The sequence below is a fragment of the Bacillus rossius genome, chromosome 13 (genome assembly GCF_032445375.1).
Source record: "Bacillus rossius redtenbacheri isolate Brsri chromosome 13, Brsri_v3, whole genome shotgun sequence".
Classification (NCBI taxonomy): Eukaryota; Metazoa; Arthropoda; class Insecta; order Phasmatodea; family Bacillidae; genus Bacillus; species Bacillus rossius.
Genome location: NC_086340.1, coordinates 10,967,554 through 10,981,976, shown reverse-complemented (window position 1 = coordinate 10,981,976; position 14,423 = coordinate 10,967,554). Strand labels below are relative to the sequence as shown.

The 14,423-nt window shown below is 38.4% G+C and overlaps 2 protein-coding genes across 2 annotated transcripts in view; both read right to left on the bottom strand.

Moving 5' to 3' along the window:
- The window catches only part of LOC134538240 (tyrosine-protein phosphatase Lar), a 1,248,834-nt gene that overhangs the window by 813,812 nt on the left and 420,599 nt on the right, over positions 1–14,423 (bottom strand). The gene's annotated exons all lie outside the window — the stretch shown is intronic.
- LOC134538594 (cilia- and flagella-associated protein 251-like) lies at positions 9,605–10,030 on the bottom strand. Its single transcript, XM_063380021.1, has one exon. The coding sequence runs from the start codon at positions 10,028–10,030 to the stop codon at positions 9,605–9,607; it is 426 nt and encodes a 141-aa protein (XP_063236091.1).

Here is a 14,423-nt window from a genome sequence, read left to right as displayed (position 1 = left end):
ACACACAGGGAACGGAACGTACACACAGTACACACAGTAAACGGAACGTACACACAGTACACACAGGGAACGGAACGTACACACAGTACACACAGGAAACGGAACGTACACACAGTACACACAGGAAACGGAACGAACACGTAATATTCACGCAATTGACACACAGTACACGCAGTGTACACGCAATTTACGCAAAGTACACCCAATGTACGCAATGTACGCAATATATATGTAATGTACACACAATGACTACGCTTCGTTCGCGCAGGACAAGCATTTAATGAAAACGAAGCACGTTTGGACGGAAATTCTATAAAACGAAAGCTCATTTAACGAAAAGGAGGCGCATTCTCTCGTTCATTCAACTTGGTAGGATACGATCTTCAATGATAAGTTAGGATATAATCTCTCCATCAGTCTATGAATCCAACAGTTTATATTTCCATTAGCCATCGACTCCAACAGTCATTGACTCCAACAGTCATTGGCTCCAACAGTCATTGCCTCCAACAGTCATTGTCTCCAACGGCCTTTTGGTTCATCAGCTCCAATGATATTTGGTTAGAATGCTACGACTCTAAGAGACTATGAGACTACAATTCTCCGTGTGCTCCTGATTATTCTTGCCAATATTATGATGGTTTTCTCCGTGTGCTCCTGATTATTAATGTCAATAATTTGATGGTTTTTCCCGTGTTCTTGCAATCATTCCTGTGGTTTCTTCAAGTGTTTCTGACTATTCTGAGGAACCACTCTCTGCATGGATTTTTTTTGTCTATTGAGACATGTCATTTTAATTGGAGTTACATTTAATTCGATAATTTCTGCTACTAAATCAAAACTTGCAATATTTTTATCAGGTGGAATTGACAAATATCATTACTCAGTCAAATTAATATTACGCCATGAGACATCTGTGGAGCACCAACATGCAAGACGAACTTCCTTTTCCTTGGAGTCTAGCGAAGCCATCCTTCTTTTGCGATCGTTAGTGAGCATCCTGCATCCCGCATAAAAGAACTAAATATTATTTACCTGCAAGCAACATGTGGCGACATCTGTTGTTGAAAAGCAGAACTACATGCATAAAGTACTTTTGCATGGGATAACCTAACTCTCACCACTGAGTGGTGCTATTGTAATCAGTTAGAGTCATGTAGTCTCGTAGCCATGTAGCCTCGTGTCCTGGAAGCTTCGTAGTCCTGTAGCCTCGCAGTCTCGTAACCCTGTGTTCTGGAAGCTTCGTAAACATGATGCATTGGAACCTCGTAGACCTGTAGCTACGTAACAAAGTATCCATGGAATCATATAACATAATGCTGTTGGAGCAGTGGGAGCAAAAGAGAAAATGCTGACGAAGACAGATGTGATAATTGGAGCCTTGTAGATGTGTAGCTTCGTAGTCAAGTAGCCTTGTACTATTATAACATAATGCTGCTGTAGCAGTTGGAGTCAAAGAGAAAATTCAGCCGAAGACAGATGCCGTAATTGGAGCCATGTAGACTTGTAGCTTCGTAGTCAAGTAGCCTTGTACTATTATAACATAATCGAGGTGCAGATCGAAGAGATGCTGGCGGGCGGAGTTGGAGTCAAAGAGAAAATTCAGACGAAGACAGATGCCGCAATTGGAGCCATGTAGACTTGTAGCTTCGTAGTCAAGTAGCCTTGTACTATTATAACATAATGCTGCTGAAGTAGTTGGAGCTTTGTACGCTTGAAGGTAGTTGGAGGAGTCTTGTACACTCGTAGAATTGTAGTCTCATAGTCTCTTAGAGTCGTAGCATTCTAACCAAATATCATTGGAGCTGATGAACCAAAAGGCCGTTGGAGACAATGACTGTTGGAGGCAAAAACTGTTGGAGCCAATGACTGTTGGAGTCAATGACTGTTGGAGTCGATGGCTAATGGAAATATAAACTGTTGGATTCATAGACTGATGGAGAGATTATATCCTAACTTATCATTGAAGATCGTATCCTACCAAGTTGAATGAACGAGAGAATGCGCCTCCTTTTCGTTAAATGAGCTTTCGTTTTATAGAATTTCCGTCCAAACGTGCTTCGTTTTCATTAAATGCTTGTCCTGCGCGAACGAAGCGAAGTCATTGTGTGTACATTACATATATATTGCGTACATTGCGTACATTGGGTGTACTTTCCGTAAATTGCGTGTACACTGCGTGTACTGTGTGTCAATTGCGTGAATATTACGTGTTCGTTCCGTTTCCTGTGTGTACTGTGTGTACGTTCCGTTTCCTGTGTGTACTGTGTGTACGTTCCGTTCCCTGTGTGTACTGTGTGTACGTTCCGTTTCCTGTGTGTACTGTGTGTACGTTCCGTTCCCTGTGTGTGTACTGTGTGTACGTTCCGTTTCCTGTGTGTACTGTGTGTACGTTCCGTTTCCTGTGTGTACTGTGTGTACGTTCCGTTTCCTGTGTGTACTGTGTGTACGTTCCGTTTCCTGTGTGTACTGTGTGTACGTTCCGTTTCCTGTGTGTACTGTGTGTACGTTCCGTTTCCTGTGTGTACTGTGTGTACGTTCCGTTTCCTGTGTGTGTGTACTGTGTAATCATTACATTTATTGTGTGTAAATTGCATGTATTGCGCGTACATTGCGTGTTGGAGCTGTTGGAGCATTTGGAGCTTTATACACTTGAAGGTAGTTGGAGGAGTCTTGTACACTCGTAGAATTGTAGCCTCATGGTCTCTTAGACTCGTAGCATTCTAGCCAAATATCATTGGAGCTGATGAAGAAAAAGGCCGTTGGTGTCAATGACTGTTGGAGTCACTAGACTGATAGAATCAATAGACTGATGGAACCAATGAATATTGGAGCCAATGAATATTGGAGCCAATGACAAATGTGCGGTCTTTTCGATGATGGTGCTGCCTTTTTCGTTGTCGGTGCTTCCAAATGTGCTGCCTTTTCGTTGTCGGTGCTTCCAAGTGTGCTTCCTTTTTTTTTTTGATGGTGCTTCTATTTTTTTAATGTTGTTTTGACTCTAGTATTTTAGTAAAATGTTCTTGGTTTGACTAGCGTATTATTCCATACGGTGCATGTATATAAGCGAGTCCTAGACAGCAGGACGCTCAGTTTGTTACTGCCGTCGACGGTGTACGGATCACCTAGATTGTTTAATCTGGTGCATAAATCGCGTAATTACCTGTTCTTGCGAACTCGATGGCATCTTTACCGTCTTTAACGTTGAACTCGGAGGTTGTACCATCGACTACGGGAACCTTATCGACAGCTACGACGGAGAAGGAGCAGATCCCGTTGGTAACGATGACGTCAACATTGGAGGGGATTTCAACAGATGTGATACCACCAGCAGAAGAGACTTTAATGCCGGTAGTGCTGACTGTACAGGAAACCTCGACGAACGCTGTTTCGCCCTCGATGGAGACTTCAATGGATGGCGAATCGTCAACTAACGAACATCGATGTTGTTACTGTGACAAGATTTTCTCAAACATCAGCAATGCTCGTCGACACGAGAAGAGAGAATGTGCCAAGAACCCTTATCGTAAAATGTTTGGTTGTATTAAGTGTCGCAAGCAATTTACAAGAAATGCTAATTTGAAGCATCACTTGGAGACATGTAATGGACCTGCAGTGCGGCAGAAAGTAAAGGTTTCTATACAACAACGATGCATTGATGTGCATAAGAGTATGCCTGGAAATGATTCAGTTGCAGTAACAGCGACATCTGGTTCGGGTTTGTCTTCAACTAGGCATCCTTGTGGCTACTGCGACATGACGTTTGCATTTGCACATGATGTACGGAGACATGAGAGGAGTAAATGTACGAAGAGTCCTTCTCGCATGAAGTTTCGCTGTGACGAGTGTCATAAATGGTTTACTCGAATTGATAATTTGCGTCGACATTCGATAAACTGTAAAGGTGAAGTCCGTGCGCCTACTGCTGAACTACCTGCAGCAATTACGACTCCTGAGTTTAGATTGGTGACTCGTGAGCGTACAAGTAAAAAAACTGATGTGCAGCAACCGATTGCTGTGGCATCTGAACATAAGACTGTGATCGGAGCATTACAAGTGAACGATAATGGCTTCTACTTGGCGCAGTCTGCATTTCGTGGAACATTGAAAGACTACTATTATCCAAGTACGTTAAGTGAGTCAAAGGACATTTGTAATTTTCTTGATGATATCAGACATGACATAATCAATCAGCTTACTGATGACGTAGCAACAAACGGACCTTTGAAATATAACTTGTGGTTGGACTGTATATATGGAAAGCCTTATCCGTTCGATGACAAAGTGAAGAAGTGTGCATTCAAGACATCGGCTGCAGTAATTTACAGTTCTAACGATATCGAGCAAACTGTTAAACAAGGTATCCAGAAACTCTGTCAAGAAGAGGAGGACTATGTCTGTAAAGGATCTGGCTGGATTCTGTCTTGTATAAACCGATTGGAGCTAAGAATTAGTCATTTCACGCCTATGCGGACCTAAATGTTTGTAAGATTGCTAACCTTCGCAGGTGATCCTGTAGTAAAATAGAAATTATGTAATAAATATTATGTTTGTAAAAGAACTTGCAGTGTTTTTATTTTCGAACCTGTCATTTTTTAGGTATTTTTACATAAAAATTAAGATTATTTGCATCGATCGGGTATCGAACCGAGGACAGGAATCGATCGAATCAATATGTAAATTAATGAGTGATTTATTTAATGAATTTTGGAACTTTTCCCGAATTTCTAGCTAAATAATTACGGATTTTCAAGATGGCGGCCAAATGACAAGATGGCGGGTGTCACAGTAATAAATGATTACTGCACTCTAGCGGATACGAACTAAACTAACATGTTATCGGCGCACTCTAGCCGACGATACATTGATGATGGCTTCCAGCATCGAAGACAAGATGGCGGACATGACGTCATACTAGGTGACGATAAATATGCTTTGAAAAAAAGTGGTGGGAGTCAGTCTGCTAGCACCCACCACGGGGGAAGGATCGGTCGCCATTTTTAATTTTTTTTGCACTCGTCGGGTTCGAACCGAGGACTTCGAACTCCGTGTCGTAAATGTTTGTTTTTTATAAGTATTTTATTAAAATTTTATTAAGTAAATTTTTTATTAATTTTTAAAAAAAATTTCATTAAAATCAAATAATAAATAAAAAAGTTAAAGATGGCGGCCGTAACGGAAATTGCAACGGTGACGTCATAATCCATGATGACGTCAGAGGCTTATCGTAGGCTGTAAACATGGATGCTTAAGCCTACATATGGTCATTTCTAGCCGCTGGGATTTTTAAGGACTAAAAACGGGAAATTTTCCCTCGAAACGGGAATTTTTCTCTCGAAAACGGGAATTTTTGAATTGTGGAATTTTTTGAGATTTTTTGGCGGAATGTTTTTCCACAGAAATGGAAATTTTGAGGAATTTTGGGCAAATTTTGCCCAATTTTGGCGGATTTTGACACATTTTGAGGATCAAATTCAAGGTCAAGGTCAAAGGTCAAGGTCACAACCATCCAAGATGGCCGCCGTGACGTCACAATCCAAGATGGCGGACCGTCTCCTCGGCTCCTCAGCCTGAAGCCTGGCGCCGGGGCCCCATTCATATACTACTTTTGTCAATTCAATTACACAGGTTACTTCATCTTTCAAAAAGAATTTTCAAAAACCAATCAACTTCCAAACGTACCAATGGAAAAGCCAGAAGCTCTTAATTCTCGGGCTAACATTTAACTCAGCTGGAAGAAAAGATTGAGATGGATGCGGAAATCTGCAAACGTTTTGGGAACCATCATGCCTCCTGAAACAATCCTAGCGCACGAAATGACCATTGGATTCCACCCGACGCTATAAATTCTATGCCCCTGCTTCCACCCTTGACAGACGGTCAGAACACAATACATTTACCTATACGGTTCAGCGGTGCCATTAATCGGTGGGAAGCCGCGATATTTTCCCAAGTCCATGAAGGGAGCATCTGGCAGAGAGCCAGACTTGTTACCCGCACGAAGATACATTGGCATTCGTCGTCAGTTACTCACTTTGATTTCTAACACACACTTTGAACACAAGCACGGAGTATCAAGTAAAAAAAAAATAGGGTTGTCTGTAAAGTCGGTTTACGGACGATAATTTTACGTGATAACGTCATATCAAATTTGTTTTTTAAATTGCTGCTTTTAAAAAGCCCGCCTTAACCTGTTTATGATATTATAGAAGATTTTCTCGCACGGTGGTTGGCCGGTTCTTGCACGCTCGGCTCAGGCGGAACGTACGTGACAATGAGTCATGCTTTTTCGTGCGTGCAGCCAGCGTTCATCGATTTATAAGACGTTATCACGTCAAAAAAAAAATGGTAGACACTGTGATAGAAAATTAATCCTGTCTCCCTCGATTTGATTTGGTTGATTTTATTACCCAAGACTGTAAAACCATACTGATTAAACATTTAGCAAGAGATGGACAGTCTCTAGTGAATTCATATTTATTTATCGGAAAAAAGGAAAGATTTGCACTACACTGTTAAAATATTTCACTTTAAGTTCAAAAGAATACTATTAGAAAATTATCCAGGGAATTTTATAATTTACATGAACAATTTTTGAAGATAAACTCACAACACTTTAAAAAAATTGTTGTTAACTGAACTGAAATAATCATATATTTGCATTTACATATATTTGTACTATTGTACATTTACGTGGAAGCAAGTGTATCGCTACAAAAAAAAAATTCTCAGTGATATTGGGTTTGAATTCTTTCCCGGGTATTTATTATTTTTTTACTTTGTTAAAGTTATTTTAAAACGTTCCCTGAATAGCTTTTCCAGTGTTAACTGTACACAATAAAACAAAGTCAAATTATTAAATATTTGGTTATCTTTGGCATGGTTTCAAAAATGTATGTTTGTGTGAAACATTAATTAAAAAAAAAACATGCACCATTTTCGTAAACACAACAAGAAATATTCAGTATTTTTTTCATAAACATATTTTCTATATGCAAAAAATAACCATAGCAATGTGTTGAACAAATTTACAATTTTTTTCTTGCAGTATTTCAAACTATTTATTGGCAAATGATTCCCAAGGGAACCTTTTGTGTAAATACACAACATAAAAAACCCGTGTATAATCATAATGAAGTGTTAACAAAATACTGAAAAAACTTGAAGCTCCCAGAAAAAAATCACACTCTTCTTCATTGTGAATGTAACACAAAAACTCCGAAGTGGCAATCTTGCGTAGTTCCAACCGTGATCCAGTTTTCTGGAACTCCAAAATAAACCTTATTATCTTTGAAGTGTTTTTTTTTTTTTTTTTTTGGCAAATGACGTGAAATAATTTTAACCGTAATTTTCGAACGGTGTAGGGAAGGAACGTTGACAAGCAACGACGCAGACAAACGAATTTCGAATGATTTCCCCCAGCCGTCGCAGGAATGTAACCAGGACGAAGAGGTTCGCGAATTGTTGTTAATTCCAGGTTGACACGCCGAAGAGCGCGTAATTATTTCTCCCGTCGCAACGACGACGTCATCGCCGGCGCTGAAGTCGACGACAAGAGGGAAGGTCGCTCCTCCGGGATAGGATGCGATGGTTTGGGGGGGGGGGGGGGGGGGGGAAGAGAGAGTTTGCGAACGGAGTGCTTCGAGAAAGTTCTTCGCGACAAGTCGCACTTTCCGGGAGGAATTTTCATTCCCGTTATTTCCGGATGTTGCAAAATGGGGTGTGGTGTAAAGGGGGGAAGAGAGAGAGATAGAGAGAGAGAGAGAAGTTCCAAATTTTTAACTGGAGTCGGGAGAGCCAGCAGCAGCGACTTGGACGAGGACTGAATAAGGACGAGGGAGACAGTATGGTGGACGTAGAGGAAGCGTTGTTTAGAAGGGAGGGGGGGGGGGAAATGAGGGTGGAAATAGGGAAGGGGGGTTGTAGGAAGCGAAGGCCAGGAGAACAGTTTGACTCTGGAGACAGGAAACTTTAAATTCCGCGTAATGAGGGCGAGCTCCGTCCCCCCACCCCCCCCCTCGCCCCCCAAAAAAGCTTTCGTCTTCATAATTGCTACAACGAAACGATCCCCCCCCCCCCCGGAGAAACTTCTGGTCCTATCGCGTTAGACCGAGGGTCTCACGACCGACGCTAATGTACTTATAAAAAAAAAAAACTCCCGTCGGTGATTGCAGAAACGTTTCAAACACGTGACACGTCCTGGAGAATAATAAAAGTAGCGGTAAATGACCTCCTTTTTGTTCTCCTGCGGACACACGAATGTGGTAAACTTTGTCAACTGACCTGCAGAGATTTACAGTTCCAATTTATTGTATTCACGAGCTATTTCGTATACATCCGCGTGTTTTCCGATTCCAGTCACCCGGAAATATTTTGCTTGCATGTGAAAACATGAATTCCCTACGTAATTTTATAATTTTTTATATTTTCACTTTACATTTATTGGCAGCGAGGCAAAAAAATATAACACAATACAGGGACATTGGGTATGTTATTCATAACAAACTTTCTGTGTATACGTGAATAACCTGCATCGTGGAACTAATCGGAACTATAAATCACGGAGCCAAATAGTTATTATTGTTATTTTTTAATGGTAATATCTGTTTAGAGACTTCTATGCTGCAGTTTGTTTATATTTAATATACATGTCTCTCGGGAAGATGGTTTATCGACAGGAGTTTCATCAGCATAATTAAAATGAATTGATTTGGTATCACATCTAATGTGTTTTTAAGTTTATCATGGAGCATACTCGATGATACATAGTAATCTCACAATATATTTATATCATTAAAATGACATGTTTAAAGTTATTTTTATTTTCATAGTTTTTTCATACTGCTGTGACCATATTACCATTAATAACAGAATATCTGTGAGATGTCTAATCATACCATTGCCTGATACTTATGTTACTAAGTAACAGGAATCTTGTATTTAATATGGAGAAAAATCATTTATAACATTTTGAAGCATATATGAAATCTCTATTAACCATAACGAATAAAAGACACCTATATTGAGAGTGTGAAAAAATTGTCGAACATTTACCTATTTGATTCAAGAGTGCAGTCAGATTTAGGCTAGAGAAATTTAAAGCGGGTTAATTTTATTTTTCACACGGTTAGATTTGAACTTTTTTTTGTTTATTTTTCGTGTCCGCAGGGGTTTCGTCATTATTATTATTATTTATTTTTTTTTTTTTTTTCGCGGTTTAAAGTGGACGACCTCTCGCTCCGAGCTTGTTTCGCGAACATGCCGCCGCGCGTCGCTGTAACTCAAAACAATCAGAAAAAGGCGGCGGCGCGCAGTGTGCGATTAACCGCCGGCTCGTGGCAGTAAGCTCTATACGTGTGGTTGCCGAGAGAGGGGTGTGGGGGTAGAGGGGGCTGCAGAAACTTCCCCCCCCCCTCCTTCACTGAAGAGCCGGCCACGTCGCAAAGCCGCCTCTTAATCCCCTCCGGACTTTTATTTACATGCGGTCGCTACGGCGTAGCGCCGCGGCAAGCGCGCGCTCTCTGCGGCGGTCGCCGGAACTACAGCTGGAGGAAGCAGCGACACACGCGTGGCGCTGCAGTTTAACTGCAGATCCGCATTCTCCTCAATCTCCTCCTCTTTTCCCTCCTCTTCTTCCTCCTCTTCTTCCCAACCTCTTCTTCCCAACCTCTTCTTCCCTCTTTTCCCTCCTCTTTTCCCTCCCTCTTCTTCCCAACCTCTTCTTCCCTCCTCTTTTCCCTCCTCTTCTTCCTCCTCTTCTTCCTCCTCTTCTTCCCAACCTCTTCTTCCCAACCTCTTCTTCCCAACCTCTTCTTCCCAACCTCTTCTTCCCAACCTCTTCTTCCCTCTTTCCCTCCTCTTTTTCCTCCTCTTTTCCCTCCTCTTCTTCCCAACCTCTTCTTCCCTCCTCTTTTCCCACCTCTTTTCCCTCCTCTTCTTCCTCCTCTTCTTCCTCCTCGTCTTCCTCCTCGTCTTCCTCCTCGTCTTCCTCCTCGTCTTCCTCCTCGTCTTCCTCCTCTTCTTCTCTCATATTCTTCACTCCTCTTCTTCCTCCTCTTCTTCCTCCTCTTCTTCCTCCTCTTCCTCCTCCTTCTCCTACTTCTGCTTATTCTTCTTAAGGGCATGGTTCACGATTTTTGCAAATCGGCGTGTTATTTGATCAAAATTTGGGCCAGCATGACTTAATTTATAGATATATCGAATTGTATATATTAAATAGGAAAGTCCAATATATTTTTTAGAGATATAATTTAACGCCATAGAATTTTTACAAAATTAAATAAAAATGTTTAAAAACAGACTTTTAAAAGAATTAGTTCCATAAGTATTAACATATATCAACGGGCAACTAAAATAAAATAAAAATTATATTTTTAACATATCTTCAGAAATTGGGGCACAGACCTGTATATTCACACTTTTGATAGCTTTTGTAGATTTTTTTAAAATTAATTTTTTTAATGTTTGAAATGAAAATTTACTAGTGAATATATTGGTTTTTAAAACTTTTTCATGTATAATTTGGACAATTCTGTGTCTTACTTAAAGTATTTCGGCACAGGTTTTCAAACTGAGGTGTGAGGCGCGGGTCAATAACCGACCAACCGACCACCATCTTAGATTCTAGCGACAAAATTAACCGCTTTCCCTCAAATATCTTCAAAAAATTATTCCTGACTTCGAGGCAAAATTCCATTTCGAGGGGAATTTTCCATCTTTTTCCCCCTCAAAATATCCAAAGGAGGCTATTTCTTTAAGAGAGGGGCCAAAAATCCTCAAAAGGCTCCATCTGAGTTCATGAAACAGACTCTTATTGGCGTTATTAAAAATTAAAAAATAATAATAAAGTTACAAAATTTGTTTGCTATATATATATATATATATATATATATATATATATATAGCCATCGTGTTTGGAGTTCTCAGTTCCTACCCGCTGAGTGTAATTTAATAAAACCCGAATTTCTGAGATCTCCAGACATTTACTGACCCATCGGAAAGGCGCTAAGTTAATATTTTCTCACAGGGTTAGCAAAAACATTTTACTCTGTAGATTCCTGACATTTTCTGTGAATTCGTAACCTAAATTTACAGGCACTAAACTAACTCTGAAGTCTTTATTTATTAACAGGGTGGTTTCTACTGAAATTTAACGATATCGAATGCCTGATATCTCCTGATATCCTTACCTAAGCTTAAAGGCGCTAAGGCAATAATTTCATCAGGATTCTCTTTAAAAAAATAACTGTTTTGTGACAGCCCTTAAACATTTTGTCAATAAAGACGCTAAAAGATATTTTCTGGTGACTAAAATATTTTTTCCTGTCAACAAAATTATTTATTAGAATCATGGGGTTCAAATATATGACGTAAGTCATTTAAATTTAAAAAAAAAACATTGTTTGAAATTTTATTCAGTTGGTTTAATTAAATTAGGTTATCTATAATTTAATTATTATATTTTCAAACAACTTAATAACTACTAGAGCTATTAAGCACAACAGTGACATGTAATATTGTGACAATGTTTTAAGTTCAATTTTAATTTGTACTTAATTTCGTTTTCTTCTTTATAAAGAATGTTTTATTTATTCTTTAATAATAATCAGTTATTCTTCATAGCGACACACATTTTTTCGCGTTAGCCTTTATATAGATACGATTTCTTCGTTAACCTATTCCTTATCAGAGTGACTTTAACTGAATAACAAATACCCACTCCATGAACTAATATCTCGTTGATATTCAGAAAGTTTGTTCTAAATAAATCAAACAAAAAAACAATAACGTCAATGTAAAGCATTATTGTGGTCGTGAATATGCGGACTACACCACCATTCAAATTCAGAATGATGTACGCTGATCCGTCCGTCAAAGATTAAACGCGGTAAGCTTTTGACGGGCGCACATAATTAATGAAGATCCCTGGTCGGCTGTTAGTCACGTGATTAAGTGACCGGCCACATACGTGTGGATGCGACGTTATTATTCTGCCTGTACCAAGCAGATTCTGTAACTGCAACGTGGATAATTGTGTACGTTCGCGGGAAGCCAGAAAAAACAACATTCAAAGCTTAAGCGCGCACGCAAGTGTTTACTTGTAGCTATCCATCTAGTCTCGACTCATTCGTATTTCTGTATGGTACACAGTGTTAGACACATGTCTTGTCAGTTATCGCTAGAGACCGGAAAAATTCGCGGATTCATTCGAAAATAGGCTAAAATTCAAATAAGTACATATACCTCTTAGATGATTTTGCTATTGGCTTACTGTTCATCTGGACGAATCTCAACCAATTATAAACCCTCAACCAAAGAAGGATCGAATCACAGACAAACCAGCCGAGACGACTTACAAGTCGGCAGCCAATGAACTTGCGTTATTTGCCCAAGTGTACAGGGGAATGTGCAGTCTATCCTGAAGGCCATCGAAACCGCGAATTTTTCCGATCTCTAGTTATCGCTAAGGGCAGGAATGTTTTCGCCGTGAGATTTTGAGCATCCATTAGACAGCGGGTTCTCTCTTGTGATTGGCGGCCGACTGCGAGAGAAACCATTGCCTTGTTTAACCTCAGCCAATCAGGGCGCGTCTGCTGCCGCACTGAATTACAGTGATTGGTTTGAAGACACAGTACATAGACGTGTACCTGGAAGAAATTCAACCAATCACGTAAACATAAAATATGCCAGTCATGAAATCAATTCGCAAAAAAAAAATAATAATTACACGATCTTAGTTACCGTTTTATGTTTGAAAACTAAAAAAAAAAAAAAAAAAACTCCAAGTTTTTGAAACACATATTAGTACATTAACTAAATGCTCAAATTGTGTACCAAATTGATAGTTGACATAACTAAAAGGTTTCTCTTTGGTTACTCGTGTCAAAACTATGTGACGTGGAGCAAGAAGATAGGAATGTGCTAGAACAGTCATCAATAAAAAAATAAACTTAAAAACAAGTGACTTGTTTGGTTCAACACCAAATATCCGTGATGAAATTTGGATTAAATTTAATGACGGCAATAGTTTATACATTGAAAAGGAAAACTTTGTGAGTAAAGGGAAGCGTGCGAAGTGGTAAGAAAAAAAGAGCAAGGTACTTAACACATCGCGATAAAAAGGGAAACGGGGGAAAAAATAAAACCAGGACTTCAAAACTTCAAAGAAGATACTTGTTAGAAAGACGAGGGTGAAAAGAAAGCTTTGCGTTTCAGAAGAGATTCTGAAACTTACGTAAAAATAAAAGTGTAGATAGAAGTCGGAATATTTTTCTCCGCCACAGTTTATGTAAAATATTTTTTCTTTAACAGTAATGGTACACGTCCTATGTTTCGTTTAAAAAAAATTAAAAATCATTTTTATGCGCTTAGAAGTTCATTGTTTATGTAAAATTAATGCCAAATTACGTAAATATTAAGTGTCTAATTTTTATTTACGGCTAAAACATTGGCATACGAGAAATAAAATCTGTACTTTTACAAAAAATTAATTGAGAAACCAATTGCCAATAAATAGTTAATAACACTTACTACAAAAAATATATTGTAGTTTTGAACCACATATCGACCATCAAAACACGAAGTGGCGTATCTGTAAAATGCCAACTTTTCAGGAGAGCAAAAATAAGAAAAGCACCTATGTTTGAAGTGCTATACCGCACAATCCCAAACTAGAAAACCCTTCATTTAATTTTTTATATATATTTAAGATGTCTGACTTGGGTTACCTATAATTACTTTATTTATTACAAATTTATATTTTAAGATTTATAATAAAATATAAAAAATGTTGTAGTTACGCCACTTCGTGTTTTGTTGTTTTCATTCATTGCAGAGTTACGCCGCGAAATAAAACATTTAAATAATGAAAAATGTTCAAGTTTTATTACTTATAACAATACAAATCGTTTGTTAGTACAAACACTAAAGGTTATTAGGAAAGTATATCATATTAGCAGTAAATAACTCAATCACTCAGCATTAATTATTGGGCCTTCTTCACACAGTGTATTATTAAAAAAAATTTTTAATCGAGTAGCTTCACATAATATGTTATGGTTTTAAAAAAGTAGAGGTTTGAAAACTGCTTACATAAAAATTTTTACTATAGTGAAACTAACATGCATACATTGAAAAATCTACACTCTTAAACAAAAATTTCTAAACAACAGAAACTAGGCAAAATAATTATTATCAGAACTACAATATCCACTTAGTGATACTCAACTTTGTTGGTTTCATAAAATAAAAAATTTGTTTTAAAAAAAAGTAAAATAAAATAACCTGATGTCAATTTCAATAAAAACAGTACTGTTTAGCTTTAAAAACCATACAAAATGATAAAAAAACTTATCTTAACTAAATAATATTGATCGATAAAATAGCAATAACAAAGAAGAAACACTAATAACGATATTCAAGTT